At 55.8% G+C, this 11,908-nt stretch overlaps 1 protein-coding gene across 7 annotated transcripts; it reads right to left on the bottom strand.

Annotated features, from left to right (window-relative positions):
* Positions 1-877: 877 nt before the first annotated feature.
* MZF1 (myeloid zinc finger 1) lies at positions 878-10,269 on the bottom strand. 7 transcript variants are annotated; one of them, XM_019711570.3, is made up of 6 exons: positions 10,136-10,269; positions 8,110-8,528; positions 7,533-7,716; positions 6,777-6,847; positions 6,536-6,656; positions 878-2,500 (listed from the first exon to the last, which is right to left on the bottom strand). In XM_019711570.3, exons 2-6 carry the CDS (start codon positions 8,485-8,487, stop codon positions 1,044-1,046), a joined length of 2,211 nt encoding a protein of 736 aa, XP_019567129.2. In that variant the 5' UTR covers positions 8,488-8,528; positions 10,136-10,269; the 3' UTR covers positions 878-1,043. The 7 variants fall into 7 exon arrangements, with proteins under 7 accessions (XP_019567129.2, XP_088656551.1, XP_088656553.1 ...); XM_088800425.1 differs by having other exon boundaries at positions 8,110-9,409; positions 10,136-10,154; XM_088800427.1 differs by lacking the exon at positions 10,136-10,269 and adding an exon at positions 10,011-10,100 and having other exon boundaries at positions 878-2,566.
* Positions 10,270-11,908: the final 1,639 nt, after the last annotated feature.

Below are 11,908 nucleotides of genomic sequence, written 5' to 3'. Positions count from 1 at the left end.
TAGAGGGGCGGGTTGGAAGTGGTGCATCTGTGTCTTCCTTGTCACCCTCACGACCACCCAAGTGGTAGAAGGGCACAGGTGGTTTGGGTGTCAAGAATTCCTGTAGGCCCTGGGCCTGCAGCCTCTTCGGAGGCACAGGGCTTGGCATGTGTAAAGGTCCTGAAGGAAGCTGGGGTCAGAGCCTTGGAGGAATGAGGCAAAACATGATGGGCGAGGAGTGAGGTGTTAGGGTAGCTTTTGGGAGCTGACACTGGGAAGATAGTGTCCATTTTTTAAAGGAGGGGCAGGAGCAGGCAGGGAGGCTGAGTGCTGTGGACCTCCAGGCTGGAGATGTGTGGCTGGGATCAGAGCAGTGCTTCGGAGTGGACAGAAGTGGACAGATTTGGAAGGCTGGGGTTGGGGTGAGAATAACCGGGTTTATATTGCATGGGGAGGCTGGGCTTGGGAGAATGGGGTAAAGTCCTGAAAGAATGTGGATTTCCAGATAAATCCTTCCAGGCTTTATACCTAAGAAATGTATTCCTAGGTTTCAAGTTTTACAAACACACATCCCAGGCCGGCTGTGGTCTGCTGTGCATGTTTGCTACTTATATTGTATGTGATAATCTTGGCTGGCTGGGGAGAACTGGGCCAGTCCAGGTCCACGCCTGGCAGCTGGCTTGATGTGGATGTGTGAGTCGAAGGCATCTTGGGCAAACAGTATACAAGAGCCATGGTACAGGGGGCACCCTGCAGACGAGGGCAGCTGCTGCTAGGAGCCACCTCTGCAAGGGGACATGGATCTCCTAGGGTTGCAGTGGAAGTGGTGGATGGGTGGGGTGGCAGGGGGACCCGCGCAGGTGGGGAGGCACGTGTGTGTGAAGACCCAGACCCAGGGTTCCTTCTACTGTTTATTGAGCACTTACTGGGGGGGTCAGGCCCTAGGTGGACCTGCTTCTATGTATGCGATCGCAGGCACAGCAACCCTGTGAGGTAGGTGTTCTGTCCTGCTAATCCCATGCACAGCACCGAGGTGGATGCAGACGGGGTGCACTGAGCACTGGCTACTCCATGCTATGGACGCGCTGGTGCTGGATGAGCTTGGTGCTCTGGTGGAAGCGCCGGCCACAGTCTTGGCAAGCAAAGGGCTTCTCGCGCCGGTGGGTGCGCAGGTGTTGTGTGAGCGTGGGCCGCTGGCGGAAGGCCTTGCCGCACTCGGGGCACGTGTAGGGGCGCTCGCCTGTGTGGATGCGCCGGTGCTGCGTGAGGTTGGCGTGCTGCCGGAAACTCTGGCCGCACTCCGGGCAGGTGAAGGGCCGCTCGCCCGTGTGGATGCGCTGGTGCTCTGTCAGCCGCGAGACCTGTGTGAAGCCCAGCCCACACTCGCTGCAGTGGTAGGGCTTCTCCCCGGTGTGCGTCCGCTGGTGGCGCGTGAGCTTGAGACGCTGGCTGAAGCGCTGGCCGCAGTCGGGGCAAGCAAAGGGCTTCTCACCCGTGTGCACGCGCAGGTGCTGCGTGAGCGTAGGCCGCTGACGGAAGGCCTTGCCACACTCTGCGCAGGCGAAGGGCCGCTCGCCCGTGTGGATGCGCCGGTGCTGTGTAAGGTTGGAGCGCTGACGGAAGCTCTGGCCGCACTCGTTGCAGGCGAAGGGCCGCTCGCCGCTGTGCACGCGCCGGTGCTGCAGCAGCACCGAGCGGCGGCCGAAGCGCTCGCCACATTCCACACAGCCGAAGGATTTGTCCTCCGTGTGCACTGCCTGGTGCTCCAGCAGCACGGCGCGCCGCGTGAAGCTCTCGCGGCACTCACTGCACGGGAAGGGGCCTGGTGGCTCGGGCACACTGGGAGGCGAGGGGAGTCCAGCACCTGGGCCCGGAGGGTCGCCGTGAACGCGCTGGTGCTGCAGCAGGTTGGAGCGCTGCCTGAAGCTCTGGCCGCATTCGGCGCAGTGGAAAGGCTGCTCGCCCGTGTGCACGCGCCTGTGCTCCTCCAGGCGCGCGCTGCGAACGAAGCCCTGGCCGCAGTCGTCGCACACAAAGGGCCGCTCCTCCGTGTGAGTGAGCTGGTGGCGTAGCAGGTGTGAGCTGCGGCTGAAGCTGCGGCCGCACTCGCCGCACATGAACGGTCGTTCTCCGGTGTGTATCTTCTGGTGCCGCAGCAGGTTGCTACGTTGGCTGAACACCTTCCCACACACGTCGCAACGGCCACCTCGCACGGCCCCGGCGCCTGTGCTCGGGCGGCCCCTGCCCCGGCCCCGTCCCCGTCCCCGGCTCCTACCCCTGGGGGTGTGCCAGCGGGCAGTGGCCAGTATGTGGCCCATGCCTTGGCAGGGATCCTCGTCCATGGGGTCCTGCTCACCTCCCGGGTCGCTGGGGAGCACGAGTGCATGTGAGAAGCCACCTTCTCGGGAGGGTGACTGGAGTTGGCCCATGAGGCTGGACACACCGAGGTTCCAGGGGATGTGTAGGTGGGGGTTCATAGTGCCTGAGCCAGCAGAGACACTGTCCATCTGGAGCGCAAAGCCTGCATTGCACAAGGGGACCCACTCCTTCATGACAGAACCCACTGTGTGGCCAGACCACACCAGCCCTGTGAAAAGTGTGAACTAGAGGGACCTGAAACTGACCAAGGAGGTAACAGAGCATGAAGAGGGAGACTGAGAAGCTGGGGACAAGCTTTCCAAGTCTGACTTAAATTTGCAAAAATTGCCTTTCTCGAAGGGCTATAGTGCAAAGGTGGGGCAGGTGGCCCTTGTACTATCCAGATGGGTGAGGATGGTTTCCACAAATGCAAGGAAGCGGGTGGGTTTGATGTGCCTTGCTTGATGCCCATGAAGCATCCAAGGGACAGAGATTGCAGGCAGGCTGTGGGGTGTGGGAGTTGGGCCCAGCATTCAAGGAAACATAGACATGGGTGCCATGGCACATCCATGGCACGTGGATCCCTCAGCCTGCATGAGAGCAAATGTACGGGTGTCTGTAGAGAAGAGGAGCGGGCCCCAGCCGTGCCCTGAGCACTCCAGCATGAGATGCTGGGTGACAGATGAGGAGTGAGCAAGGGCAAATGAGAAGCAGGGACCAGAGAATGGAAAGCCCAGGGGAAGTTAAATCAAGGAGACCAAGAGAGTAGCAAGGGCTTTTCTGGGTGACAGAAAATCCGCACCGTCCAAAGTCAGATATATGATACTGCATCAAAAGAAATAACTTGTGCTCAGCAGAAACAACCTGTGAGTTAAAAAATAAACTGAGAAACTCTCCAGAGGCAAAGAGCTAATGACCTTTTTAAGAGTTCAATTAACCAACAAGACCAACAACCTGACAAATGTGGGCAAAGGATGCAAACAGGGGAAAAAAGTCACTAACACTTAAATCCCATAAAACATCCTTCACTCCCTCCCAATAAGAAAACTACATTAGAGGTGTACTCATCTACCATTTCCATACCCACTGTAGGAACCCAAGCGTTTGTGTGTATGGCTGGTGAACATAAATGGGAAGCCAGTGTGGCAAAACATCAAAATGGGAAGTTTCCCACACTTTGATCCAGCAATTCTTTTAGGTACTTCTCGAATGGTTGTGTTCCCGTCTGTATGAAATGACCTGCGTTCAAGGTTTCTCACTTCAGCACTGAAAAGTAACTCAAATGTACGTCAGTGGGAGCCTGAATGTACACAGTGGGGCTCTACGCAGCTGTCCAAAGACGAGGTCACTTGCATAAAAAATGTCAGGTGTGGAGCAGGATGAAGAGTAAGCATCCATTTGTGTTCTAAAGAAGGGAAATAAGTATGCATCCGAATTTGTGTTTGCTCTTCTATGCACAGAATCTTTCTGGAAGGACACATAAGCCGGTAATGTTGGTTGTTGGGGAGCAGGACCATGTGACACAGGCAGGGGAGGGGCATTTCACTGTGTACTCCCTCGTGCACTCTGAATTTTCTAACGTGAGTGCATTAGCTATTCAAAATATTCTCATGATGAAAACACAGAAAATGTTCAGTTGAGGGGCAAGGGGAGGGGGCAGGAGCCTGGGGCGGGGGGGAAGGCTACAGTGGCAGAGGGGAACCTGTGTTTGAAGATACAGCAGTGCAGCCTGAGGAGAAAATGGGGCTGCAAAGGAACCCAGCAGAGAGTCTTGCAGTGGTAGTATGATGGGTGGTGGTGTGGCTGAAGAAAGCCGAGACGGGCTGTGAACTGAGAGAAGCAGGTCCAAATTTAAGGGAGTGACCATCCAAATGGGAGGAGGAGCACATGCCAGATCCTACTCTCTGCTCTGACACAGAGCATAAGAAGGGACAGCTGGTGAAGTTCGGGGATGCAGAGCCTTGAGCAGTGAGCTGTGGAGGCCCAGGGACTGAAGCGGGAGGTTGAGGGTATGGGCTGGGTCGGCCCAGGGCACCAACAGACCTGAATACGAATAAACTGCCTGCTTTCAGTGGGGCTGCAGAGGCACTCACACCGAATGGCCTGGGGCCCACATGATCCTTCGCTTGACGGTTTTGATGGGCCCTGTGGCAGCCCCTCACTTAGGATAATGCTTAGGGTGGGGACAAACAGGCTCCTAGAGCTGTGATGGGCAGTGCCTCCAGTAGGAGAACGCACAGCCAAGCTAACCACCCAGTCTGGAAAGGACACAACTATTTCCAAGGCCTCAAAGGAGGGACCAGCATCCAGGAATAAAGGACATTATGAAAAAAGAATGGTAATAACCATGGCATGTATTTAAATTTGTTCCATCCTGAAACAACAGTAAACACCACAATAAAGTTCCTTTTTTTTTTTTTAAAGCCATAAAATCCACAAAGATAAAAAGGAAAGGGAACAAACCCCTGACCTTTTCTACTCTGGAAAGCAGATGGGTAAGTGGTGACTGTAGCAGACTGGAGAAGGGGAATACTAAATCAGCAGTGGGGAAAATTGAAAAAAAAAAAAAAAAGAAATCAGCCTGTTTTATTCCAAAGAAGACTAGAAAAGTTTAGGAGTTGGAGGCACCAGGTACCACTGGCTGTGCAGGTGAAAGAATAGGGGCACCATGCAGATGGGGGAAGCTGTTTTAGAAGCAGAAGCTGGGCAGGGCTCCTGTACACGACAGCCCTGGGCTCTGTCTGCACAGGATTCTGAGCAAGTGGTGAGCTCTGCTGTGGACCTGATTCCTGGCAAATGGCTGGGTTGTAAGTGGGAGACAATACTGAAGAAGTTGAGGAATTAAGTGAAGTCATACTGTGTGCTGAGACACCAGCCTCTCTTCTGGGATGGTGGCAAGAAGCTGCAAGTATCTTCTTGGAGGACTCAAGAAAGCCCTGAAGATGCTCAGAGCAAGGGGTGCCCCCAAATGGCCCAGCCAGATTGCCCTACAGACCCTTCAGTGGCATCCACTAACACTCCACCCTTACCCTCACATCACTCAAGATATGGGTCTCCTTGGGGAGTGGCCCCCCCATATCCTTCCCAGCCCCACACCCATCTGCTCAGAGCCACCAGATTTGTGGTCCCCCTTCTTACACATAAGCAGACAACTTAGAGGGAACAGAGACCATATTACAAAACAAGTTATTGCTGTTCCCAGAGAAATAAGAAAAGGTGTTACAACAGTAAGAACAACAAGAAGTGGCTACAAAAACATGAATGTTCAAGGAATGAAAACACTCTTGGAAATCAAAACTATGCTGGCAGATATGGCAATCTCAACAGGTCTGGAAGATGTAATTGAAAAAATTTTCTGGAAAACACAACGAAAGGGATGGAAGATGGGAGTGAAAAGATAAGAACATTAGAGGACCTCCTCCAGAGGCCGACAGCCAAGCAACAGGTATTCCAGAAACAAGAACAAAACAATGGAAACGGAAGTCCAAGAAACAGTTCTAGCCAGTTTCCCACAACTGAGATGTGGTTTTCAAATGGAAAGGGCTCTCCAATAATGAGATAAAAAAAGTTGAGACTGCCAAGGTAATAAAAATAATTCTTCATCCAGCTAAACTTCAGTCTAATGTTGAGTGTTAGACACATGTGTTATGCCCCACACCAGTTTATGGAAAGGTCAACCAGAACAAGGGAGTAAACCAAGAAAGGGGTCCAGGGAGCAAGTCCAGGAGCCTGGATGATGGCTGACCTAGGGCCGAGTGGCTGAAGTAGACAGCAGGGGCCTCTGGCCTGAGATGCTGCATGACTGGGCAGAATCCTATTGTCCTGCCCACCCTCTCTCTCTACTAACTTGCTCTCCCTGCAATCCCAACCCTCCCTGCCCCGCCACCCTGTCAGTGGGATGTGAGCCGAGTCTCAGGACCAGCTGGGATACCAGGGCTGGGAGACATGGGTATGGGGAACGCAGGTCCCTCTCTTAGGAGATTTTACTATGGGGGGAGCCGCAGTGCAGGAGGGGTGTGAGGGCTTGGCTTTTGAGGCCAGTGGAGGGCTTGGCTTTTGAGGGCAGGACAGTGAAGCAGGTTGACGTTGCAGGGAGCAGTCCAGGTAATAGGGTAGCAGGGTTACGTAGGAGTGGGGCAGGCGGATGTGCTACTGCCCACACAGAGGGCCCAGCCCCACTGTGCCCTGTCTTACTCACCTGGGGAGAAGATGCCCCCAGCCTCCTCTTGCCACAGGGCCTCAGGGTGTTCTCTCCATGAAGGCCCCTCAGGTTCAGTCTCACTGTGGGGCGAGGCCTGGTCCAGTGCCATCCCACAGCCCTGAAACCAAAGTGGTCACGGCTCGTCTGTGCCCTACTAGGCCCAGGGGGGTACCTACCCATTCCCCACCCACGGTGGCTCCTGGGGCAGGGAGCGAGACACAGCCTGTGCAGGGCTCACCTGGGCCTTCTTAGGCAGGAGAGTGGAAGTGGCCTCCTGGGGGTTGGCTATAGGCCCAGAATCCAGAAACTCTGGAGAGGAAGGGTGGGGTCAGTAGGCCCAAGGCCATCTCCACCCCTCTGCCCTCCTCAGTGGTGTGCCAGATACTGGGATCAGGTGGGGTGAGAGTTGGGGGCAGGCTTGGGGCTGGACACGGCAGAGTAGCTCTAAGGGCCCAGCTCAGGGGTGGAGTAAAGCAGGATTAGGCAGGCTCAGGTTTGTACCCTGTACTCTTGCATAAAACGGGGGCCGATAGCCAGGGAGGGCAGGAGGGGCACTGCACAATGGACCACACAGGAATGGTGGAGAGTGTGGGCGGTCAGCTGTGGCATCTGCATGACACGTATGAGTGGGGTGTGCCCCACCAGCACTTTCGGGTCCTCCCTCAGCTGCACCCACCCATGCTCCTCAGTGACTGGCCGATAAACTGCCCACTGATCTTCTCGGGGAGTGAACCCCACATGCCTCTCACACATGGAAACCCAGTCTACACGTGGAAACAGCCTGGTCCATGTCAGGGGAGTGTGGGAACACAGCTTTGACAGTCAGGCTTGGCGTGGGAGGGATAGTGACAGCTACTGGCTGGGTGGGATGTGGAGGCCACCAGTACATGAGAATGGTTCTATCTAGCAAGTGACTGGCCCTGTGAGCTTCAGGCCAGGCGTCTATGGTCCATCCAGTTAGGCCTTGGGCCCTGCCCACTTTGCCTCCCCTCACCTGGGTCCTCTGTAACCTCGGGCTCCTCTTTCACCTGAAGGCTCAGCAGTGACTTCTGCGTGTCCCCAAAAGGCGTCTCAGGCCCAGGTTCTGTAGTCTGAGGCTTGGTTTGAGGGTGGGGCTGGAAGTTGAGGGGCTCCATCTTCTCTGATAGCACCTCCTGACCCTGCACCTGGACTGTGACCTGGGGAGGTACCCCATCTCGATCAGTGGCCCAGGCAGGGCACTGGGCCAGGCATTCACCCCACTGTGGAACTCCAGGGGTCCTGACTTACTAGGTCCTCCAAGGACCCACTTTCCCTGGGGACTAAGCAGGGAGTGAGGGGACCACATGTAGCTGCTCTCCTGCGGTTGACACCCACGGCTGCCCAGTGCCCTCCCTCTCTCCCCCCTGCATCCCTTCCATGACTCCAGGTGATGTAGGAATGGGCCAGCAACGCTGGCCCTGGAGCCATCTACCTTTGTGACCACTTCCAAACTACAAGGGACAGGCGTCTAGCAGAGCATGGCACCCCCGAGGGTAAGGCAGAGCTGGGCACATTCCAGCCCTGATCCTGGCCCAGGGCCCCTGACTCACCCATCTGCGGGGACCTCCCGACTCCCGACGCAGCCCCTCGACCAGGGCTGCAGCCTCCTCAGGGCTGCCTGGCCGCTGCCCCCGCACGCGGGCTTGGATCTCCAGGGGCAGCGCGCCTAGGAACTGCTCCAGCACCAGCAGCTCCAGCATCTGCTCCTTGGTGTGCACCTCGGGCTGCAGCCACTGGCGGCACAGCTCGCGCAGCCGGGCCAGGGCTTCATGGGGACCTGCCACCTCCTCGTAGCGGAAGTGCCAGAAACACTGGCGTGCAGCCTCTGGGCCAGTATCCCACAGAGTAGCCTCCTCCTCCTCAGAGTCCTCCAGCTTTACCACGACAGGCCTCTTGTCCTCTGGGGGTATGTGTCCTGCAGGCCTCATTGGAACTACGGGGGACTGGGCTCTGAGGCTAGTGTCTACCCCTGGGGGAGGAACAGGTTGCTGCAGTGAGGACAATGGCACGGAATGGCTATTGAATGACTACTGTGTGCTGTGCTGTTCCATCCTCAGACCTGCCCCGAGTGGAGGGCAAATGAGAGGCAGTCACATGCCAGGAACCTGTGGGGCTGGTAAACCCTCCATGAGCCACCTTTTCCTGATCGCTCTAGCTCAGCCTGCAGAGTCTCTGGTAGCTCCCGCTCCAAAGACTTCTTAGGGCCAGAAGTCACCTCCTCTCCCCTGAATCCTGCCCTTCTTCTACACGCATGTCATCCCTGCCCTTGAGCTCTCCCTGACAGGTAAAGAGCATCTACAACAGCCACCACTACTATCGCCCCCATGCTAGTCCATCATTGCACCATCCACTCTCTCACCCAGTCTCAAACCATCCCCTGCCATCTTGGTTCCTTCCACAGGGCAGCCTACCTTCACCTCCTCCCGCCTCCCGCGACTGTGCAAGCCCCCAGTAGCATCCTCCCCAAATTAAGCCCTATCCTGAGCCCAACTTATCACACCGTACAATGCCCCATCGTATCCTATTTCCTGATTTAGGTGGAGCTAGGAGGTGACGGGGGAGTTCCCATAGGACCCACAAAGGCCCTGAGACCAAGGGAGCGGGAGTCTGTGAGCTAGGTCGAAGATTCTGATCTCGCCTATTTGCCACGAATCCCTGGTAGGTCGCTGTGCCTCTGTGAACCTTAGTTTCCTCATCTGCAAATGGGGACGCCCCTCCGGTGTTGCTTCTGCAGCTGCGGGTAAGGCACGGGCTTTGTGAGGGAATCTGTTTATTAAGGGGATGGATTCGATTTTGAGGGCCGCCTGGTCCCGTGAGCCAAACCTCTGATCCTCAAGGTTCCAGTTCAACCTGCAACTGGCAGAAAGTCGGGCTATCGCCCAGCTGGCCGGCTCCTGCGGAGGTTCCTAAATTACATTTACCAAAAGTCTTAGAGGGGAACTTCCGCTTTAGGGAGTTCTCCCCGCAGGTCCTGGCGCCGCCATAGCAACCGGGGCGGGGCTCCCAAAGCCTGTCGCCAGGCAATGGTCAGTGACTGATGGGCCTCAGGCGACAGAGCCAGGCCCGCCTGGAGGGAGTGCCCAGGTCCCAGCTCCATACTCCCAGTCCCGCAAGGCAGCCGGAATCCACGAGTCGGCAGCCGCCACCCGGGTCCCCGCCCAAACCTTTCCGGGAGAGGTCCCCGCCCTCACCTCCGCGCTCAGCGGGCCGCTTCCCGCGCTCCTGCGCATGCGCACTCGCCGACTTCCCCTCCCCGGCCGGACTGTGTCTCCCAGAATGCTTTACGCACCAGCGCAAGCGCCTCCTTGCCCTTCCCCCCACCCTCGCCTCTGTTTCCACCCTCCTCCCCGTTCCCCGGGGGTTGCGTTGTTCCCAATCTGGTTACACTCCCGGACGCCTCTTCCCGCGGTCCCCGCCTCAGAGCCAGGCGTCCGGGCCCCCGTTGACGTACGCAAGCTTCTCAGGGGACAACGGACAGCAGCACCTCCTTCCCAACGGCGCATGCCTCCCACCACCTTTCCCTCAATTCTCTCCGGGCTTTCCAGGGATTAGCAGGGTTCTGCACCAATCACGGACCTCGCTAGGACGCTGTCAGCCTGGGTCTCCATGGCAACCCCCTGGTGAAGAGGACGCACCTCCTCCACTGCCTGTCCCGACCTCACAATGAAGCGGCTCCGCCGGGTGCTTTCTGGGAGGTGTAGTCAGCCGGGACCCCAGTGCGCGCGCGTGCGGCACGACGACGTTCCTCTGTGCTGGCGGGAGGTAGGCGGACCTGTGTGTCTCCATGGTAACCATTTAGGCCGACCTGGAGGTCTCCAAGGCAACCCGGGGACTCGGCGGGTGTCAATGAGAAAGAAAGGTGAGAGCGTGGGGAAGAGACTGGGGTTGAGACGCCCAGAGGGAGGAAGGGAGGGCGAGAGGGAGGGGTGGAGAGAGAGAGAAACAGACAGGAGAGAGACACTCAGGGGCAGGGAGAGATCCAGAGCTTGCGAGGGTAGAGACTCAAGTAACTGAACAGACTTAAGAAACACATGGAGAGGGATTTCTACTCTGAGACCTAGAGAGTGTGATAAGACGCCAGCGCGTCAGGGAGTCAGGCCCCGGGAGACAGGTGTGTGAGAATAGTTAGCAAACAGGGATGGAGGTTAGGAAGGGATGGAAGTGAAAGGAGAGACAAGTGGAGAGGAAGATTAGATTCACAGAGACAAGAAGTGCAGACATGGAGAAATCAAGGGACAGATAAGGATACAGGAGCACAGAGACGAGGGGAAAAAGGGACAGAAGTCAGATACAGTAAGATGGATTGAGCGTTTTCAAAGATTAAGACAAGGTGACAAGTTGGAGGGAAACTTGTTAGGAAAACTTATCTAAAACTTGACAGTAAGACAAAAACGATGACTGGGAGCCCTGATTCACTAAGGAAAACAATTCTTTTTAATAGTACTTTGGAATCCGGATACTGTGAAGTTAGATGCTAACTTGTAAAAGGTTGATAGGTTGCAAATGCTTTCTGGTTAGAATGGTCACTTGGTAGGATTCCAGGCAGGACACTGAAATGCCCGGGCTGCCCACTGCCCTCTAGGACACTAATGCGACTTTGCGTTTTTATTTTAATGTTCGTTTCATCCTTTCAGTTGTTCCTTCTCTCTCATCTTACCGGAACCACCAATGTCATCCTTATAGTTCCCTTCATGAGGTAAATCAGTCCTTGAGATTTGTTTTTAAATTTTTTGAAAATCATATGTTGACAGCCTGAAGGGAACCAGTTCTCCAGGATGGGGGGACAGACAGGAAAAAAGAGCCAGGAAAGGAAGGAGGTAGAGAGGATGATGAAAATACAGAAAGTAGGCTGTGGGAAAGAGGCAGAAGGGAAACCGTGTTTCCCGGAAAATAAGACCGAGCCGGACAATCAGCTCTAATGCGTCTTTTGGAGCAAAAATTAATATAAGACCCGGTCTTATATTACATAAGACCCCATATTATAGTACACTGTTATATTTTATTTATATTATATAAGACCAGGTCTTATATTATGGTAAAATAGGACTGGGTCTTACATTAATTTTTGCTCCAAAAGACGCATTAGAGCTGATTGTCCGGCTAGGTCTTACTTTCAGGGAAACAGAATTAAGCGGCGAGAAAGCCAGCTTTAGGTAGAGACAGCCTCCGGCGCCCCTCCCTGGACTTGGCGCGTTTGGGCTTCGTGGCCGAACTACAGTTCCCGGCAGCCCCGATCGCCAAGAGCGCAGCCGGAGGCGCGTCCCACGTGGCCGCCTCCAATTCCGGCCCCCGCCAGACAGGCTTAGCCTCCGCCAAGATGGAGGCTGGGCTCGGCCGTCGCAGGGAAGC

The sequence above is a fragment of the Rhinolophus sinicus genome, chromosome 8 (genome assembly GCF_057876585.1).
Source record: "Rhinolophus sinicus isolate RSI-liver-muscle chromosome 8, RSI-T2T, whole genome shotgun sequence".
In the NCBI taxonomy this organism is placed as follows: Eukaryota; Metazoa; Chordata; class Mammalia; order Chiroptera; family Rhinolophidae; genus Rhinolophus; species Rhinolophus sinicus.
This window is presented reverse-complemented; position numbering and strand designations above follow the sequence as displayed.